At 38.3% G+C, this 22,895-nt stretch overlaps 1 protein-coding gene across 1 annotated transcript; it reads left to right on the top strand.

Moving 5' to 3' along the window:
• Positions 1 to 6,244: 6,244 nt before the first annotated feature.
• On the top strand, positions 6,245 to 8,651 carry LOC141651129 (uncharacterized). The gene is made up of 5 exons (XM_074458851.1): positions 6,245 to 6,339; positions 6,415 to 6,485; positions 6,578 to 6,637; positions 6,849 to 7,454; positions 7,558 to 8,651. The coding sequence occupies exons 1-5, from the start codon at positions 6,245 to 6,247 to the stop codon at positions 8,649 to 8,651; spliced, it is 1,926 nt and encodes a 641-aa protein (XP_074314952.1).
• Positions 8,652 to 22,895: the final 14,244 nt, after the last annotated feature.

The following is a 22,895-nucleotide window of genomic DNA, read 5'->3' as shown; positions in this document are numbered from 1 at the left end:
TCAAAACCTGATAAGAGAAGCCTTGCAGAAGTTTGCAAGCGTTGGGCAGAAATGTTCCTGGTGGGTACTGATACGTCCAAGGTCCTTGTGGATTATCGTAGGCACTTTTAAGAAAATGTACGTGGTTTAATTACAGTTCAGAGGGGCCAAAAGGTGGAGAAGATGTTCTGTGTGTGCAGGGACTATCCTACTATAAAGGCAAAATATGAAGTCCACCGTCTTCTAGAAGAGGAACCACCAGTTGAGGAGGAGTACCCTATGTGGTCTGAGGAAGAATCTGGTAGCGACGGTTACTACGATTCAGATTGTTAGGTTACTACTAACATGATTTTGGCGTGCCTGACAAGACTAAGTGTGGCTTTTAGGTGAAGAAGGAGGCTAATGGTGTATTTGCACTCTTACTATGGTGTATGCGCATTAGTGCCACCTGTAAATTATGACAAGTATCTATAAGTGCAATAGGATGCACTTTCTATCTGTATTTTGTGTGTTTACATTTTGCAACTGGAATGACTTGGGTGAAAAAATAGCCTCCTTAAAAATGGTTGAAAACTGCTTGGCAATTTCCCAAACTATTGGTCAATTGATTGCCCCTTGTTGTTTACTTTTCTGTGTTGCAGTTTCTCTAATATGTTTTAAAGACCAAACCTAAGTGTTACCCCTGTTACAAATGCCAACGTAAGTATGTGTGTTTCTCGATTAACAGGCATATAATAAGGTATGGTGTTCGAGGCATACCAGCAGTCCAGTATTACGATCCTACATATTACAGGCAAAGGTTAAGACCGCACATGTTTATGTTCCAAATGCTATGAAATGTGCAGCTTGCAAATTTCAGGTATGTTGTTAATCTCAGTTTAGAGGCCGTTGGGTTATTGTGTTTGGGTTGTTTAGGCTGCCTTTTGTTCTTATAGACACTCTATACGTGAACTTTAGCGATTATTACAATATAGCTTTTGAGTCCAACTTAATGGCGTGTTACACTTAGCGTTTGCATGTTTAGATGACTTGCGCATTAGGGCCGATGTGCAGAGCATTGCGAGTGTATGGTTGGTATCCAATATGAGTTTGTCCTTTGAGCATTGTCTTAGCTGCCCCTTTACAACTGAATTAGAGAACAGCTGCTTGTGTTGCTTATTCTAAACATTACATACCTTTAACATATTATCGATGAAATCCTGTTAACAGCCTTAAGTACACCGAGAACATAGTACGCCTCGCTTAATGCAATACATCTTAAGTAGATACTTCAGGCACATAGTTCAAATGCCATTGCCTACTAAGGTATGCGTCTTAGAAATCTGACTAACTACCATTAATCTAACCATGTTAATGCTGTGTATAATTATTGTCTTAAATGTGCTGCAACACAAGCCCTATATGGGTGATTTTACAAGGTGTGCATGTCGCCGGGTATCACAGTCATTGGTGCGCAGTGTGAGTCTTATGGCATCCCATGTCACTAGAACTGGCCTTGAAAAATAACAGAGCCGAACGATGCATGACTATAATCGTATTTATCACGCTGTTGCAAAGTCTTAAGTAGGGTGCTTTGATAGAAGTTTCATTTTAGAGAGCAAGCCTTCATGTAGACTTCATTAACTCCATGTAAATTTAAACATTTAAACTAGCGTCAAACCCAATTACCTAAGACTACCTGTTTGATACTTGTTGTAACTAAAAGCCTTTCCAACTAGGTTTTGCAGATAAAGGAAATTAAACGCCTTAATCGTGTTTCTGAAGTAATGCTTACTTATTATACACTCATTACCTATTCTTTGAACCCATAAACTAACTGCATCTAGCCATTACATATCGGACAGTTACAGAAAACTGCATTGTTTCCAGATAGGATGTGTTGCAGGAAGGATTTGCGGTGTAAAATGCATGAGTAATTAGCTGTTCGAACCAAGAAATATATATGCACTACTACGTTAGCAGGGGTGGGTTCACCTTGCAATATACCACATAAACGGGAAAGTCCGGGAGAAAGGCTAACCGTGAAAGGACAGCGGTAATTAGAACCTAACTACATTCCCAAACCACACGCCAAAAAAACAAAATGCAGCAACAAAGGACGTACAGTGGCCATACCTTAGCATTGTCACATAACAGTCCACATAGAAAACACAATCCCCGGAAATGTGTAAAGAAATGTGTGGTTTGCAATAATTTATAAAGTTTACCATGAAATAGGGGTGAGAATGATGCAGCTGGTATGATGTCATACCAATAATTCTTTTAACTATACATTCAGTTACTATAAGTTCCCTATATTCTAACTAAACATGTTGTGAAAAGTAATTAGTTTAGCTACAAGTATACATTTATATCAAAGTGAGTATATATGGAGCAGTGGTAAAATGAAATAGAGCTTACGTATGCCGGAAATATAATTTGTTTAGGGTTTTTTCGGAAAGCCACTACAAAGATTATGTATTTCATCAAACATATGAGACAAAGTTTAAAACACTTTAATGCGACTTGCCCTTCGTAGGTATAAAATCACGCTCGTTAGCAAAATCGTAGTGAATGTATTTACTACCGGTGGTGAATTAATTGATTTACGTGACACTATTTTTGGCATTTCACGATAAATAAATAACAGCAAAACGGAGGAACATGGGCATCCAGGCGGACACTACCGTGGCCCTCGAATGAATTGGTACACTCAATTGCAAAAAAAAAATGCTTAACAATCTAAAATTAAAGTTGCATTTCGGAAATACGACTAATAGTGCCACACTACGAATACGAGTTCTAAAAAAAAAAAAAAAAAAAAAAAAAAAGAGATTTAAAAAACAAAAACAACAACAAAAAAGAACCAAAAAAAAAAGAACACACGCAAACCCACACAATCAGGCACTAAAAAAAATGGGAATTAGAAGGTACAACAGGTATAACCGGAAACTTTTGTGCTACTAACTAGATGTTTTAATTAGAGACGAACTAAACTGTTTTTAAAAAGTACCTACCAAACGTGACTTATCCGTCTAGGATAATTATAGTTTTGCGTTTAATTTAGGAGTAGTAATTGTACTTGTTTTAATAATATATTATAATATTTACTTACAACAACCAATGTGCTCTTATATTAATATATATATATATATGTGTGTGTGTGTGTGTGTGTGTGTGTGTGTGTGTGTGTGTGTGTGTGTGTGTGTGTATACTTGCTAAATTACTAAAACCTCAGTGACTAAATACCAAGGGAGCACAATGAGTCTAACTGACCCAATAGAAAGTACCATAAGTAATGCAGAAGAACACATCCTGCCGTCTTCCTCAGCCTTAACAAAGGTAACTTGTGTTCATGTTATTACATTTGCATTGAATATGTTTATATGAAATATAAATTCTGCACATCCTCTCCATATGCTAACTTAAAATGTTGCATTTAGCGGCTCTGTAGGCCATTGTGGTTATGTCATGATGTCCATCTGCTTGCCTGTTTCACTCATAACGTGCACTTTTTATGCCTTGTTATCTCAATATGTGCATGTTTCTGTCTTTGTATTTCTATTTATGGTGCATACTAGATGATAAGAAAAAAAAAAGATAAGATGTCTTAGGTAAATACAATATGATGTGCTTTTATATGGGAAACCTCTAGCCAAAAAATAATAGTTTGATGGAATACAAAGTTTTGTTCCCATATCTGATACTATTCTGTTATGTCCTATGATTTTATATGTGTATGTGAGTTAGAAATATTAATGAGGTATTGAATAATCGGTTAGAAATATATGTGTATGTGAATTACATACACTTAGTTTAACCTCGGTTCAAGATTGAAATAATTATTTGAGACCGTCTCTTGGTGTATTGATACACTACTATAATTTTAAAAGTGCTAATAGTTTAGTGTACTAACACGATAATTACCTGATTCTGATAATGTGTAATCAGACCAAATATGCGTAAAGTAAATCGATGTTTGGTAATGTAAAATAACTTTTTCATAAATAAACTGTCTGAAAAATATGTAAGTGAATCCTAAATCTAAGGTTTTAGCGTTTGGTATTGTTGATTTACTTTTAAATCTACGTATAGTCACACTTTTGGGTTCAGCTGAAGTCCACTAACGCATTCATTTGGAAAGTAACTTCAAACACCACACCACACAGACCTCCTCCCAACGAGTACTTCGAACAATGATTAATATGCCACCAGTACTGAGGCTTACTAACCAGAAATATACTGGAATTACAGGTAATAGGTCCTGCACCTACACAAGTTGGTATTCCTTTCCAACCCTTGATTGAGCAAATAGCAGAATGTCTACGTTTCTCGAGCCCTGAATATCGTTATGTTAATGGGACCAGTAATAGTGTCTACCTTTCGTTACGCCTTAAGGTGAAACAAAGAGCCTTAATATACGTTGGTGGTACAGCCTTAACACCTGAAGAATCGTGTGAGCATGCTGCTATGCAGGCTGTACGCGATATCATGACCAAATACAATGTGACAGTTAAGGATTTCACCCACACAAAGAGAGAAGTGATGCACAGGTTGGGCGGCCTGTATAGATTGAAAAGAATAGAGTTAGAAGAGCTTATGAAAGGCCATAGAAACACCCCACTAAATGAAGATCCCCCACCTGCTATATCTGGAACTCCCAAAATTGTAACTCTAGATTGTGTATCCCTATTGAGGCTTCTAAACCAAAAGTTCCCAGTTCACTGTACAACTCTTGATACCCTCAGACATGGGAAAGAAAGGTATACTGCATTTATTACTGTGTCCCTCCCAGGGTTGGTGGCTGGTAAGAAAGACATGGTGAGTGGTTGCTTCAACTTTCCTGAGTGCGCAAAAAAATGACGTAGCCAAGAAGGTTATTGAATATGTCACGCCAATACTAAACCTTGAAATCATAGATGCAAACTATGATACTCCTGACACCAATCGTGTTGCCCTCAACTCAGCACTAGAGCGAGAAACCTACTTGGCTATTAAAGCACGCCTCACAGGCATAGAAGAGGAGTTTGACCCATCATGTTTACTTCTTGAGGAAGGTGCTACCACACCACGTGCTTCTGCTTTTCAGATCCCTCGGCCTAACGGCCCCCCTCCTCCACCTAAAAAAATTAAATTGTGTGAAACTTGCACGCATAAGGCACACGTGCGCCCTGCACGAGCAAAGCCCCCCCGCTATTTTAGGGTTTCCAAAGATGTGGAAGCGATGTTTGACCGTTTCAAGAAGGCATAAGTGCATGAACTATTAAAATCCTCGCTTATAAAGATAAAAGGGTGGTTCGGAACTGTCTTAGCAACAGACATTTTGTGTGGGAAGCTCAGAAAAGCACTAATACTATATTTTCGGAACCCTGATAATTAAGGATTAACTTGTAACATTTTGGCACTGTAATAGTGTTTATGTATATTAGCTGAACCTATGTTTCGATACTATTTTAATGTCTTTAGTCTGAACTCTATGAAGCACCACTACTACTCAGTTGTAATGTTATGTTTTTCTCTGTTTTTTTTTTTTTAAAAAAAACAAAAAACAAAAAAAAAACACCAAAAAAAAACAGCCGAATTGTCCGGCTCATTCTTACAACTTAAATTTACAAAGTCGCGCTAACTACCAGCTGTTTGATCGCAGTTTGTTTTCCTATAACACACAGGACAACTTCAGGAATTACTTATGACGGAATAAATTTACAAAAAACAAGGGCACCAACAGCTAATAATGGGAATAACACAAACATAAAATAAAGTAGAAAACGGACTAAATCCAACATGTGAGCTGCAACAGCGTATGTAAAGGGAAACGTATTATAGGACGTATAATGCTTGAAATAGCCAGTGTTAATATTAATTGATCGGGAAGCTACCCCTTCCAAAGTAGTGGTGCTTTTATAATCCCAAGGCATAAAATGTTAAATCGTAAACTGTGGTTTATTTAAGGAATTTCGGCTAAACAGCCTAGGCTGATACAGGACACCATAGTTGCGTCCGTCTGCCATGCGGTACTCAGTAAACATGTTTTCCTTAGTTAGGTTTCTAACATTTGACATTTAGTCCTTCAAATAATCAATGTGAAGCTAATCGCATAGAATCTTGTTCCTATCAAATAAACCAACACACATAACCGTTATACCCTAACTTATAGTTGCAAGCATTTCTTGAATAAATTGTTTCAATCAACCTGTCAAGTCCCTAGAATTTGCGTGTATACAGATACTAACTTGTAATTTTACAGACACAGGGATGTAGCTCGTCAACAAGCCACAACCCAAAAATGTATTGGCCTACGTCCACCCCTTCATCTATGCCAGTTATGCGACGAACAAGATCTAGAACAACATTTCTAAACACCGACCACTCTGGAATCAGGTATTGTTTGCAATCTACAATTTCGGGGGGTGTTATAACAAAGTAAGGTATTAACCCAATTCCTGTTGCCTGCAGCAATGTACCTGAAACACCTCCGCCACCGCGTCCTAAACGACAAAAGAGGACCCAGATTAATCGTCAAGCAAGTAAGTTACATTATCATTATGGCATGTATTTTACTTCCAAATTGTTATAAGCAACGACTCTATTAACTCATTTAGAACCTCTTATTATGCAGGGTTACCTGCAGCCCACGTGCTTAACCCATTACCTACAGACAAGTTGAAACTCCCACAAGGTATTATTTGCATAAAATGCAACGCAGTAAAGATTGCATATGAATCGTCAACGTTCACGTCTTTGATGGAGCTATACACTTGCCTACAAATGCATACCCGCCTGCATTAGTGCGATACACCTCCCCGGATGAGGATGCGCTTCATTTCCGGAAGTACTCGAATGTACAACAACCTCTTTGCATTCAAATCATTTGTTTGGTGATTATGTAGCATCCACTCGAGAAGGTATTTACGTCTTTCAACTTCATGGCCAAATTTATCATAACATACCCACACTACTGCCCAATAATGGAAAACCAAAGTATCTACAACTATACTTCTATGATGGGCAGCATGAAGCGTTGAATCGTACTGGATGCTTCCCAGAGGTAAGGGGAGATATTGTAAACACCCTTATACAAATTACCCAGAACAATCCTTATGCACGCTTTTTCCGAGCCCTTAGAGAATTACCCATTGATGACAATACCCAAATTAGAATCCATAGAAATACTGTCCTAGACCAACGGGTGTATAATGCACCCACGTCTGATGAGGTAGCTGTTATTTGGACGGATAGTTCTTCGTCTAGCGAGTCTAGCACCCCACACATAATCAGAATCGCAAAGGATAACCAGACTCATCGAATAATGCACTACTATGGCTGCTATGATCCTTTGCAGTACCCATTACTTTTCCCTTATGGGGAAGGTGGATGGGTGCAAGGCCTTCGAAAAATAGCCCCACAGCTGACCCAAGGAGGAGTTGGTGCTCATAACATAATACCATCTGAACTTAACCTAACCGTCGCTGATTTGTTGGAAGATGAATCTAACCGTATGTCAACTTACAAACATATCTTATTTAATTTTATATTATAACTCAGATAGTGTTATTACAAGTGGCATTTAGAATAACTCTTTGTTTGTCCATATAACAGGTTTAAACCAGGCTTATGGTCCAAAGGACAAGGTCATTTCGTGCCGCCGATATTACTGCTACAAGTTGCAAAACCGTCCAGGAAACATGCTGCTTAGGACAGGCCGATCCTTCCAACAGTACGTGGTGGACATGTATGTTAAAATAGAAAATACCAGGTTAGATTATTTTCGGAACAATCAGGAAACTATAAGGGCTGAATTATACCAGGGGATAATTGATACTGTGGGAACTGGCGAGAATCGTGCAGCAAACATTGGCAAACGGGTAATCTTGCCACCAACCTTTTTAGAGGGCCCTCGGGATATGAAAAAAAGATATTTAAATTCAATGGCTCTTGTGCATAGGTTTGGGAAACCTGATCTGTTTGTCACCATGACGTGCAATGCGAACTGGCCTGAAATTAAGAATCACCTTGCCCCAGGTGAAGAGGCTCAGAATAGACCAGACTTAGTAGCAAGAGTATTCCGTGCTAAGCTTCTGGCGCTGAAGAAACAAATTGTGGATAAGCAAATCTTTGGAGAGGTGGCCGCGTACGTCTATGTGGTGGAATTTCAAAAAAGGGGGCTGCCCCATGTGCACTTTCTGATCATTTTAAAAGATGGTTATAGGCTGAAATGCCCGGCAGATTTTGACAAGTTTGTCTGTGCTGAGATACCATCTATGGCTAATCCCTCCCTTCGTGCGTCTGTACTAAAGCATATGATGCATGGTCCCTGTGGCGAGCTTAACCCTGAATGTTCATGTATGAAAAATCCAAACACTTTTGGGCGTTGCAAATTCAAGTTCCCAAAGTCCTACACGCCTGACACCACAGTTAATGGTTCTGGATATCCAGATTATAGGAGACGCAACACAGGTGAAACTGTGGTTATACGGAGACAAGCTCTGGACAACAGATGGGTTATCCCTTATAACCCGTACTTATTAGCACTATTTGACTGTCATCTTAATGTTGAAGTCTGTTCAACAATGCATGCAGTAAAGTACTTATATAAGTATATATACAAAGGCCACGACAGAGTCTCTTTTAGTGTAGCGGAAGGAGAGGAACCAAAGCCAGTAGATGAAATTACTCAGTTTCAAACAGGCTGATGGGTATCGCCATGCGAAGCAGCGTGGCGAATATTTGGATTTGATCTATTTGAAACGTATCCCCCGGTAATGCCTCTGCAAGTACACCTACCCAACAAACAGACAATATGTCTGAGGCCAACCGACAACTTGGCTGATGTGATTGCTGATGAGAAAAAAAGCCGTACACCTCTAACTGAGTTTTTCAAGAAAAGTGCAAGCAAAGGATGTCCCAAACTGTTGTACGGGGAATTTACGGAGCACTACCGTTGGGATACTGGGACTAGAACCTGGGAAAAGAGAAAAAACAAAGTGATAGCAATTGGAAGACTTGTTTTTGTAGCGCCGGCCGAAGGTGAGAGATTTTTTTTAAGGCTTTTGCTACTACACATCCGATGTCCTACATCATTTGAGTACTTGAAGACAAAGAGAGACGCGATTCGCCTCGTACTACGTTCAAGAGGCGGCTTTGCGCCACAGGCTGCTTGAAGAAGAGGATGCTGCTGAACTTTGTATGGCAGAGGCGTGTGCAATGCAGATGCCTACTGCAATTCGTCGCCTTTTCTCAACGCTACTAATTTTTGCACAACCAAAGGACCCATCCTTGTTATGGAGCACACACTATGAATCATTGTCAGAAGATTTTTGCTTTCAATTTCCAGACGACCCACTGAAAGTTAGTCAACTAACAGCTCGTGCGGTTGAAAGGTACTTGGAAGCTATGGGCAAGACTCTGAAGGAATTCGGACTGGACCACCTAGATACTTGCACTGATGATGATGTAAGGCGCAACAGAGATATAGTCGACACTTTGGACGCAGCAATACCTGAAGACTGTACTCTGTGTAAAGAGCTGTTAAATACTGCACAAAAGGAAGCCTTCTCCACCATCATGGAACATATACGCACCTCTAAACCAGGTGCTTTTTTTGTTGACGGGCCTGGTGGCACTGGGAAAACCTTCTTATACAAAGCGCTGTACGCTGAAGTACGCATGATGGGAGAAATTGTGCTGCCAACAGCATCTTCAGGTATAGCCGCAGCTAACATACCAGGCGGGCGAACAACCCATTCACAGTTCAAAATACCTTTGGAATGTGACATATCTTTGGCATATGACGTTCCTAAACAGAGTAGTCTAGCTGCGTTGATCCGAGCAGCAAGCTTGATCATCTGGGATGAGGCGTCAATGTCTAAGCGGCAAAATATTGAGTCTCTCGACCATCTACTTCGAGACTTATGTGACTCCAACCTAATTTTTTGGGGAAAAGTTGTTGTGTTCGGAGGGGATTTTCGGCAAACACTTCCAATTCTACCTCGGAAGTCACAGCGGGAAATAGTGGAAGCCAGTTTGTTCAGCTCACACCTCTGGCCTAAGCTAATTAAGTTTAGCCTTACTGAAAATCTCCGCGCTAAAGATGATCCTGAATTTGCACAATTCCTACTAGCACTGGGTAACGGCGAGTTGCAGACAAAAGAATATGAGAGCATAGAACTACCACCGGGATTGTCGAGTTAGTTCGGATCGTGCAAATACGAATCCAATTGGGAATTGGCGCCCTTACATTTCCTAATTAGCACAGGTACATTTGACACCAACCTTTTTACAAATCGAGCTATTCTAACGCCTTTGAATGATGATGTAGATGCTATTAATGATGCTCTAATTGAACAATTCCCGGCCAGGCAAAGAACTTACACAAGTTACGATTCAATGTTAGATGATACATGTGCAGTTTACCCTGCGGAGTTCATCAACAAATTGAATCCTGGTGGAATGAGTCCTCACAAACTTGTTCTTAAAGTAAATTGCCCTGTTATTCTTATACGGAACCTCCAACCATCATTTGGCTTATGTAATGGCACACGCCTGATATGCAAGCGTTTTTTGCCAAACACCATTGAATGTGTTATCATGACTGGCCAACACAAAGGGGACTGTGTGCTGATACCGCGAATCAAGCTACGCCCAGCACCTTCAACCAACTATCCTTTTCAATTCCAAAGGAACCAATTCCCATTAAAGCTCAGCTTTGCAATGACTGTTAACAAGTGTCGGGGCCAAACTTTAAGTCGGTGGTCGTGTACCTACCACGCCCGTGTTTTTCTCACTCGGCTATATGTGGCGCTATCAAGGGCACGGAAGGCGGCACAAGTTACGTGTTTGCAGCACCGGGACCGGAAACAACACCCGCATCCTTTGTCGGAATGTCGTGTCATATGAAGCTTTATCCCTTGCTTGGAATACTTTAAACAACTACTTAAAGGTAAACTACAGCTGAAAACTCGCTACGGACCGTTACGTCTATGAACACATTAACAATATACATTTATGTGCGGCGGGATTTACGTTTTTTCTTGTATTTTCCAACAGTTGTCTCTACAATCTACAAAGAAGTCTGTTCATTTGGAATTCAACATTTGCAAAAGACACTATCTATTGCTTACTATATGTGGTACTAACATGTAATGAATGTGTTACCTGAACTCTGAACGAGACAGCGTTCTTTTGTCATGAAAAGCGAAAACAACTGCCATTTGTGCCACCTACTATATTTTGCCACACAAATGGTATCAGTTGTTTGCAAATCCTGAAAACTCTTGTAAATAACTGTGATGCATCAAATGCTGTATGTGCTCAAAATTTGTCACTACGACACCATCCACATTAGAATCTGCTCTCCTAGAAGGTTTATGTGAACAAGTATTACCGCTATATGTAAATTAAATATGAGATCTAAGATTGATGGTGGTTCTTTTTTGGCAAGTACCTTTTAATTATCCAATCCCAAACAAGTGGTTATAATGGACCCTCATTCAAGTGTAATTTAATCCTAAATAGACAGAACATGAACAGAGCAATGCGCAATCGTACGTATATATGTACAGTTAGCTATAGACAAATTCTCGTTATAGACAGACATTATCCGTCTATATGTGTAGTCATATAACATTTTCCCTCACAAAATATCCGTTAAATTTACAAGGTCCCTATCGACACGATTTTTATAACCCTTTTAATTTTCACAACTAATTTGTACTTGCTTACTACTTTAACTTGAAAGTTTCAGTTCGAGGTTCCTGCACTTTATCAGTTGAAAAGTTAACAAATGTGGTCCATAAACAACGAACATAGTAAGGCCATGAAAACAATTTACATATGGCTTCTCCCTAACCTTTAAATTTGCCTACCAACTTGGTACTTACTCAAAACTTTAATTAAAATATCTCAAACAATCCCAAACTTGGTACTTACTCAAAACAAGTACTCTTTCCGCATATGTTATGTTTACCTAACCCTTACAATGGTTTCTAAATATTTCTGTTACATCATAGGTAAAGCAAACTTTGAACGAGTATTCATTGTACGCTTACAACATTTTCTTCAATTTACAAGAATTCCTAATTTTTATTTTCCTGTTTTATTCCCGGCGCTTTTTAAGGACGACAGCGTAACATTCATGAGGGTTTGCAAATCATTGCGAAATGGACCGTTAGTAATTGAAGTGTCCCCAAAAATAGCGCTATCAAGGAACAATATTTTGCAGTGGGCTCTTCGCAAAATTGTAGCTGTACCACCACACAATGAGGTCGCCTCCAGTTTGGAAGAGACAACCCCAGGAGAACAACAAGAAGTTCACGAAACAGGAACTGAACCAGTCGTAGTTAGTACAGTCCAACCTATACCGGTAGCTAGGCAATTACATTTTGAAGAAGTCCAACAATCCTCTACAAAACTCACATTAGTTGATGTTGCAGTGACTTCCGACTATCAATCGGTACGAAAGCTTCCTGCATCAATCATCACAGTTCCTCAAGACATCCAGTCTAAGCCTATTTCCCCTACCCAGCCTGCTATAACTTCAGATACCACTGCACCTCAAGCTGCTGCCATTCAATCTGAAATTATTGGCGTGCCAACAACACCGTTGTTAAAAACACCCAAAAGTGAAAAAAAAACGGCAACTACACCAGAAACCCCAGCGCAGAACACTCCAAAACGTATCAATAATAAGCAAGGTTCTGCATCACCTACCAAGAAAAAAAAAATAGGTAGCAGCTCAGCTGCATCCCAGTAACCCTAGGTACGATCTATCCGTAGCTTTATGTCGATGGCTTAATGTAAATAGTATCTATGCATGTATCCCTACTTATAACACCTCAAAGGTGCACCTCCTAACCTATTCTGGAAAAACAGAATGGTTAAATAAAGGCTATAGGGCACCTGTAGCATTTTGGGAACACTTTTGCATACAAAGCATTGTGTTCCAACCAAAAGCATTCTGAGATTTGCTTTTGGAATTTTGTCTCTTATTTTGGGTTTATGCTACTAAAAAAACTCAGATCTTTTGTGTATAAAGAACTACCGAAGAATCAAGTTCGGATTAGTTGTATGGATTAATCGTGTATTGCATCCAACTGAAACAATCAACTTTTCCTAATTATTACAAGTATTACTTTTCAGGCGATTAGCTTTATAAGAACAGTTCATCCTCTCAAAGTCCAATGATTTAATCCTTAAAAATCTGGCAATCAGATATGGAAGTCATATAAAACCCCTCACCTAGACAAGAATCACTCTAGCACTAAAGTCTAAACGTTAAAAAGCTAAGGTAAATTTTAAAAAATCATTCATCAACTGTACTGTAAATTGATCTCCCTGTCCACCAAACAAAATTCATGCGACTTCAAAACAGGCTGCAGAAAGAAAAATATTAATTGTAAAATAAATAACACAAACAGAAGCACAATCAACTAACACAAAAGTAATAGTATTATTACTGCGCAAACCATGCAGTTGCATTTACAGTTGCACATACATCTAACCAGTTAGTTGTAATCTAACTGCACACCTTGACTTCAAAACACAATCCCCTAAATTCAGGCAAAATAGAGATAGCAGTCAATAAATATCACCATCCACACAATCTAGAGAGTGCATGAAATACTGCTTTTGGCACAGATTGTAGGGATATCAAAACACTGTTATAAAAAATCAAACAACATAGTACAGATTGTAGGGACAACCATCCACATTTTTCTCATAATTATCCAAGGTATCCACATGTTTTAACCGTTATTTTGAAAAGAAAACAAAAAAAAATAAAAAGAGATGTTAGCAGTGAGTCACAAACAGACTATAACATAGTAAACCACAAATATATTGAATCTAAAATACTTCTAAAATTTACAAAATGTTCAATATGCAAACCTTAATGAGGAATACAATATTCGTACTGTGTATGTAGCTTTGCTTTAAAACCAATCATACCTATTTTATTGCTTACATTTCTGATCTACTGCAGAACATTATGAGACCTTTAAGAAGGCACATCAGGAAATTCTCAGGCACAACTGGTCCATACACTATTAAAGTACGAGTCATTGATATAACCAATGTGCATTACGCAGCAGCTGGGAGCCCTGTAGAATTCCTGGAAATCACCTTCCAAGATGAAGAGGTACGTTTTAGATACTTTAGTACTCTTGTCTGTAAAATATTCTCTTAGGCTCCTAACCTATCACAGCACTATACATCGTGAAACTACTTGCTTTACAAGTTCAGACAATTGTAGCTTCACTTGATTATATTTGATATAAACTCGCCAAAATGTTAGCAGTTCTATGTATAATTGTTAGGAAAAAAAAATGTTACTGTCTGCAAACAATTGAGCTTGTTGAACTTCCCAAAATCAAATGTCTTCCCCATAACTAAAACTATTGCACACCGAATCTATCGCGTTACATATAACCATGCGTATTTTAACTTTACCGCAGCATACCACAGTAACTTAACCTTACTCTGCCACCGCAGGACACTATAATGAACACATACCTATTTAATGAATCCCTTGAAGCCTTTCAGGATGTTATGCAAGAAAACACGGAATATGACATTGCTAATGCCAGTATTATACCCATACCTGCTGATTCTTCGGATGGTTCGGGACATCAAACTTATGAAATATTTTTCAATATCAACACCATTATCCAACCTGTACCTGAACTAGAAGGTCCTGAAATAACTAATTACGTATTAATTGGATCTATCCCCAAAACAATCTCACTTGATGCTCGTTACGGTAAGCTGCAATGCAATCAAATCTGCATTTCAATTTATTGAGTAAAACACGACGACAAAGGAAACACACCCCAAAAAAGAAGTAAGTCATTTAACTATTTGTATGATTTCAGATGTATTAGGAGTTGTTATATATGTAGACACAAGCTGCCAAGAAAGAAGCTACAACAACCAAACATCAGATGCCTGCGAGGTGGTAATTGTTGATCACAGGTAGCCTATTTATTGTTAAGCTGCAAACTGTTTATAAAAACGCCTAAGCGAACTAATAACTTTCTAATAATCGCTTCCCAATTGTAGTCATAAACAAGCAATGATGATAACAGCCTGGACAGACCTGGCAATTCAAGAGTGTACAGCATTACACCCACATGCAGCAACCTTTCCAGTCGTTGGCTTTACAGCTCTAATGCCCTCGTACCAAAAAGGTTTTACTTGTGTATTGGTAAATTAGTATCCAAGGAGAAACAAAAATACAAATTACTGACGAAAAAAATGGGGTTTCAAATATTGTAGGCTTCTCACTCACAACAACGCACGCCTCATTCATAATCTTAAATCCACAAGTCGAACAAGCAGTTTCACTTAAGACTTGGTAAGTACCAAATTACATCAGTTGATGCTTGCGTTGCTCGCCATTTACAACATGCTATTTATATTATTACAGGGCTGAGAAAAACGAAGGCATGCTTACTGCAAAAAGACAACACATCTTTGAATGCCGCCATCCACCAAGCACCCGCAGGATAACCACCATTGGAAATCTCCTTGGAAAGACGGTAACTTTCCCTTTTAATGCTACCTTCAGTAACGCATAAAACATTTTTTCAAAAAAATACAAATGACACCTTTTAAATCCACTAACAATCAAAGTTAACGTTTAATAACTGCTTCAAATGACAGGCTGAAAACACTTTACAAGAAGAGTACCACTGGCTAAACGTGAAGCTGATCAACTTTAACAGAAACGATGTGCACTTGTACCTTGGTTGTAGCTTCGCAAAGACAAGCACCACTAACCCTAAGGGCTCTGTGTATACATGCACTGCATGTTGTACGACCAACGTTAACTCAACAGCACGGTAAAAAAACAGCACTGCCCTCACCCATTCCATACAACACAAACACACAGCACCAAGGGTTCTTATGTACATGCTGTTTTGTGCTTACAGAATGACAATAACATTTCAAGCAGAAGATGAGTCAGGAAAGTACACTTTTACAGTAAGCACTGACAATTCAGAAAAGCTTGTGGAAGTGGAAGCATCCCTCTTGTATGCAATGCCTGTACAGGTAACAACATTCGTCTACACGATGGCTTTTATATTTGGTAACTTCCATAGTAAATCACCGTGTCATACTGCCTATAGTACACAACTAAACCTTAACAACTTACAGTATATGTACATGTCTTATGAATCTTCAGGAACGGTATAGCTATCTCAAGTACATTGAATCCAAATTTCAAAGAAACAAAGTGTATGTGCAAGTCGTACCTACCACAGCTCTGTCCAGAGCACAGAAGCTAGAGTGGGTGGTCAAGCAAATCTCCCAAACCTAAACAGCAAGACAGGGTTAAGCTACCTTAGCAAGTTTTTATCAAGTTTATTAACCGCTGTGCCATTGGAAAACAGTGGCCGTCTAATGTAAAGGTGTTTTGTAATAACTACCTCTCGGCAGTTGTGTTAAATTAGTTAACACCGACTAATAGTTCGTCATTAACTATCATGTATAATTTACTGTACGTCTAATGTTAAAGTGTTTTGTAATAACTACCTCTTGGCAGTTGTGTTAAATTAGTTAACACCGACTAATAGTTCGACATTAACTATCATGTATAATTAACTGTCTTTTCTACAAGACGATGCTATACACTTTCTCTGCACTGTTTGCCTTGGCACATCATAATCTAAGAGCTAAAACTGCAGACAAGCGTGCATTATAACCTCGACTTTATTACCCTAAAACGAGGGCCTTATACACTAAATGTACTATGCACAGAACAGTTAACAATTCACAGAGTTCCCACAAATCTTACTACGCACAGAACCACAAATCGGGGCTCCGCGCCCGGGAGGGCGCGGCGCAACGACTAGTAGAAGGAAAAATCTAGAGGCGTATTAAATATTGTCTTGTAATTTGTTTCATAGAAGACTACACAATTAGCATGGAGAAGCCAATAATCAGTTTAGAAGACCGAGTAATCCGTATGGAAAAACCGCGACAATCAGTATAGAAGACTGGACTATCAGACTTGAAATTTGTACAAAAACCACATAGAATTCCAACACTTCCAACAATTCTACCAATGTGGATAATAAGAGCTTCTTTTGAAGCAACACTTCCAACAAGTTATTTACTACCGTATATATTTTAGCATTCGTTTTAACATTTTACTTTAAAGTTTTGAAGTTTTGTGAAGAAATCCAAAGTCCCACATGTGAGGTTGTCCCACGTTGATAAGAGAATGAAGGAATTACCATTTTATAAGGCAAAGGTTACTATCTTTATTGTTAATTGATTTTAGGGTGAAACCCTCCTGATTTTTAATGATGATGGGTGTGAGTTCGAATGGGGGAGGGGAGGTCATTTTCGAAGCTCTACTAAATTGGGTCGAATGCCGAAGCAAAAAAAAGGGCAATGGCTGAAGTTGTGTTATAGCTCGAATGCCAGCTATAGCACAAACAAAACACAAATAAAGTCCAGCTCGGAAATGGCGATTAATTAACATTGTCAATTATTTATTATTGAAGAATAATTATTTTATAATTACATCTAGTTTATTTCCTAATTGCAAATAAGAATAATAAGGCAATTGTTCAGCTTTATGGTTTTAGGAAAGTCGGTTTTAGGCATATTTTGGCTGTCGGTTTTAGGCAAATAATAGCTATTCTTTTAGGTCTTTTTAGTCAGTTTTTAACTCCTATATAAGGAGTTTTTGTGTTGTATTAAACATAACGTTGAAATTTAAGAAAAGAAAAACTGAACATTGCTCTGTGCAATTGTGCTAATCGAATCGACCCCAATTTTGAACCACGATACGATCCTAAGAGATCATTCAAATATATCATTCAAAATCCCAATATGCTTCCTCACAAATAATGATATCAAGCAAATAAACTACCACTACTACTACATGATTAGTACACCCTTGTCATTAGACACAAAAGCAATCAAAAGATCATGATCGATTGATCGTACACCCGACAATTACTCATTTTAATAACCTACCACTTCCTAATTTTCCAACCTGCCCATGTGCACCACATTATTAACCCAAATTCTCTCTTAATTCCAACCTATTTAAATCATTTCTCAACTTAATTAAGTAATTAACCTCTCACAAAATTCTTCTTAATCTTCCTAATTTCAATACACAAATGAGCACAACTACAAGAAACCCAATAACCAAAAGCACATCACTATCCCTTGTGTGCTTCATTCTTGTATCATATACCCTCTCTTCCGAACCCTCGGCCTTAAGGACGGTTTTTCTAACGTTAGCCCTGGTTTGTCTAGGGTCAATATGTTTAGTCGTAGTGGCTCGAACCACAATGGTTGCTTGGATTACGGTGCTAGTCCTCTTGGCCTTCTCGGGGAAACGACGTCGTGTTTTAGCTCATGAAGGGAGGAAGATTACAATGGATGTAGCAATGCATCTTATTAAGGTCATGGTTATAGAATGGCCTCAGTTTATATCAGTTGTTTGTGCTATAGTGGTTAGTCTTATGGCTATGATCCAAGTAACAAGATCTTAGCACGTGTGGTTTGTAGGATATCACGTATATTTGATTGTCTGAAGTTTACCCCAATGCACACCTGGTAAAAAGGTAGCGGCCGAGTCCCTCCTCATCCGAAAAAAAGAAAGATCTTAACACTTGTGTTCTTTTTGACAGAGAAATACAGAGCAAGAATGAATATATTTTTTAATTACTTAATTATACTCTTTATGTAATTACTCCATGTATTATGAGAATTATTCAACCATATGCAAATGCACCATAGTTTTCTCAACCGGAATATATATCAACTTTTCTTGTATATTCTTCATTTGGTTCAAAACTTGACCCGACCCGTTAGGTGAGTCGGATCGATGTCGGTCTTACTCTGATGTTCGAACATAGATTCATTGTTTCTGAATAACCCATATTGAAAGTTACATCAAGAATTGCATAATTTAGATACTACGGATGTACATAGTATTTCACATCACAAATTAAGGGTAATGATAAATTCACTACCATTTTTAACATCAATTGGTTCTAATGCCTAGAAATAGTCTATTATTGTCTCAAATAAAAAGGGTAATGATAAATAATTGGTCTCCCTTGTGACGGGTTACCATTTGTGCCGGATATTTTGTGAGATAAAATGGTAACAAAATGGGTTAGTGGAGAAAGGGGACCACATGAATAGTGTTGCAGAGAGAGAAAAAGTGGGTACTTTGTGAGGTAAAATGTATCCGTCACTCAAGAGTGACAGATATGTGCCGTTACAAACAAGAATTTGTGAATGATAAATCCACTGTCAGCATATAATTATTATTTGAAAATCAGAAGTATATTTTTTCGGTGAATCATATCATCGTTTAGCCAAATCAATAGCATAATACTACATATTTTGATTATTTTCTATGCTTCTTAAATTTCAACTTTTCTTTCATGGTTTTATATCATTGGTTTTTTTTTTTTTGGTGTAAACCGGGGTGTCCACGATCCCTCACCACGGGTGCTCTTACGAAGAGGTAAACGGTTGGTCAAAGAGTTTGCTCCATTCCCATGGGCAGGGATCGAACCTCTGACCTCATGGTTAAGGGATAAAGTGAGCAACCACTACACCAAACCCATTTGGTTTATATCATTGGTTAAAGTGTACAATAACTACTCTGAAGTAGTATGTAACTATGCACACCGTGTTTAATTTTTTTAACATCATTGGTACTTGGTAGCTCTGCAGGCTAAGTTTCCATGAAACTTCACTTGATTAAAGGACAAAAGCGTGTAAGATAAGTTGTGATTAATATAATTAGTGATTACTCCGTACATATCAAACAAGTATTTGCCTAATTGTGACGATGAAAGGGTAATTAACTTTAGATCTGTAATTTACTTTAATGACAAGCAGGGGAATATCAGCTTGGACATGGCAGCGCTAATGTCGCAGGATGTTTAGTTTTCATTAAGACACTAATTACATTTATGCAATACAATAATAGTAATAGTTTAGTACAAGATCACGATATTGCAATCGTCTGTATTGTGCCTTGGCACCTTGGCAATGGACTACACAAACAAGAACAATGGACCTTGGCATTGGTCCTAGATTTCGCTCGAATAGAGCGAGAAAGGTAGGTGGAAATTAGGACTAGGTGGAAATTAGGACTATGATTTGAAAGCTGACTGCCTGTCTTGAATGTATCTATGGACTAGTCTTGAAAAAGCCTCTTTCATAATGTTATTAAATTTATATTAAAAATATTGTAATATTAATATGTCTAAAAAAAAAAAAAATACTTTTTCGAGCAGTGTTCTGAAATCACTTTATACATACTATTATGACCTTAATGAACTGATCGCTTGCTCTTGCTCCGTTCCCCTTTCGCTCTAGATGTTCTTTATTTTGAGTTTAAAAACAAATATGCCTGGCCATCTCTTCGGCGACATTGCTGGAGTGATGGGCACATGCTTTTCAGTACTGATTCGTATGGAATTAGCATGCCCCGGCGATCAAATTCTTGGTGGAAATAATCAACTTTATAATGTTTTAATAATGGCTCACGCTTTTTTAATGATCTTTTTTATGGTTATGACTGCGATGATAGGTGGATTTGGTAATTGGTTTGTTCTGACTCTGATAGGTGCACTATTGGCGGCTCTGGGGAAGTCGGAATATGAGAGCAGTTTTTTCAAATTTCTTTGATTTTCGCGCACAGGTAGCATGTCGGGTGTCCGGCAAAGCGAAGATAGAAATTGGGGAGATTGATGCCGCTTGTCAGGCTCATTCGCGAATTTGGAACCGGGTTCCGGTTTGCGGTTGATTCAATTATCAAATCATGAATAGTCGTTGGTTCACTGGGGCATTTCTAGCTGTTGAACCAGATGAACCAAACAAAGCTACGGCTGTTGAAAGTCATTCCCTTGGATCGGGTAGACCCTTCTTCTTGAAAAAGGGAAATAACGTCTTTAAAGTCCATATCGGAGACTAGAAAGAGTTTTGCACCTTTTACTGGTAATTAAGTATTATATACTATGAATGAAATTTCTTTCTTACTCTTTTTCTATATCAGTTGATAAAAGTTAAATCGGGTACGTTCTTCGACTACTATGCAAGATGCTATTTATGCGCGGTTGGCCCCTTAAAACTAAGATTCTCGGGACAAAGCAAGTCCCTTTCAGGCCCCAGATACGCCTTATTCTATATGCAAGATGCCCAATTCCCTCCGAGAACTTATTCTGCATTACTAATATTAACTCTATATGGTGCATGCTGGATAAATAAACATGAACTATACATGATAGCCTGCACACTATGCAGATAAGTCGGGTCTCAAGTTTTCCTCAATGGCGCAATACATTGGATGGCGTTAGGCACAAGTGTTGTGGTAGATGGTTCACTATTTATAATAAACAATGATCGCATGTATATTGTTACGTTTGAGGTGGTCGACGAGGTGTTTAGTGGCTGGGAGAGTTGGAGTTGCCAATTCGTGTGGTTGATGTACGAACTCCAGCCAAGTTTTTATGGGTTATGGAAGGTTGTCTAGCTATGTTTTGTGTTGATCTTTCAGAACATGATATGATATATGGGTTATGAAAGATTACAGTAACTCAAATTCATGGGTGAGATGTTATACCTTTATGCAATACAATAATACTCCGTAGTTTAGTACAAGTACACGATATTGCGATCGCTTGTAAAGAATCTCCGAGAATTCATTCTGAATTACTAACATCAACTATACATCTATACATGGTGTATACGGGATAAACCTGAACTATACGTGATAGCCTGCATACTCTGTGCATTGAGCTTCTTACTACTCAGGGGCCTTAATGGGCGGACTCGAAAGTACTAAGCTCTCCACATAAGGGAAAATTTTATAATCTGAAGTTTTACAATAACTTCTTGCAAGATCCCTAGCTCATTTCCTCTTTACATCATATGACTTGATACCATACCCCTCTATAGCATACAACAATTCACAATTGCCCTTAAAATACAAGCGTTTATCGCATTGTATATTAAACGAGTAACACTTCATCCATGAATTTGAGTTACCGTAATTTTTCATAACCCATATTTCATTTTCAGAAAGATCAACACAAAACATAGCGAGACAACCTTCCATAACGGTTAAGAAATTGTCCTTTATTGGTCCAATAAGATGACTAGGCGACTCCAAGTTTTTAAAAACCTCCTCGCCCACCTCAAATGAAACAATATACGGGCGACATTTGTTTATCGACTTTGAACAATTGGCATGATTTGGGGCCACGGCCATCCAATGTATTGCACCATTGAAAAAAACTTGAGACCCAAGTACGCGATGTGACGGAGGTTGAACATTGGGCTTGGTAGTCCAAGAATTGGTACTTAGTGTATAAACTTGCACTAATCCGGGGATTTTACCGCTTTGATTTGCATATCGACTATTAATTTCCATACGACGATATGTAATTAATACCATCTTATAATCGTTTTTAGATGCATCAAATCCCAAACCAAGATCAAAACAACTTACTATTCCTAAAGGAAGAGGAACAATTAAAGATTTATTTATAGACGGGTTCCACAATATAATATCTCTAAATGAGCTATAATACCCGTCTTGAACCAAGGCCAACCCATTTATATAACCCAAAACTTCAGTTCTATCCATGTTATCCAATTGTTTAATTTTAGTAACTTTTCTGAATGTGTCGCTACGACGAACTAAGACCCGTTCACTATTTTGCTACGTAGTTCGACCTTCCATGACGACTAATAATAAAGGGTTTTCCATAGTATTGCCCTTGTAGCTCCTTAGATGATTCGAAACAAAATTTGGATCTTCGATAATAGATCTCCACTTTTTACATACCAATCTATACCAAAGGAGATCTTTTACCGGAAGCCTTGCAACAACTTCAACCAACATCTCATCCGGTAAAGAACCATACATGACCTTAGCTCTTTTCTTTGTC

Source organism: Silene latifolia, chromosome 4, assembly GCF_048544455.1.
Source record: "Silene latifolia isolate original U9 population chromosome 4, ASM4854445v1, whole genome shotgun sequence".
Classification (NCBI taxonomy): Eukaryota; Viridiplantae; Streptophyta; class Magnoliopsida; order Caryophyllales; family Caryophyllaceae; genus Silene; species Silene latifolia.
The sequence above is the reverse complement of the archived record's forward strand: the minus strand, read 5'-3'. Positions and strand labels throughout refer to the sequence as shown.

Excerpts from the sequence above, each read along its gene's own strand:
- LOC141651129 (XM_074458851.1), top strand. The coding sequence starts at position 6,245 with ATGTATTGGCCTACGTCCACCCCTTCATCTATGCCAGTTATGCGACGA. Across the intron at positions 6,486-6,577 it reads CCAGATTAATCGTCAAGCAA|GGTTACCTGCAGCCCACGTG; the intron begins GTAAGTTACATT and ends CTTATTATGCAG. Across the intron at positions 6,638-6,848 it reads CAAGTTGAAACTCCCACAAG|CATCCACTCGAGAAGGTATT; the intron begins GTATTATTTGCA and ends GTGATTATGTAG.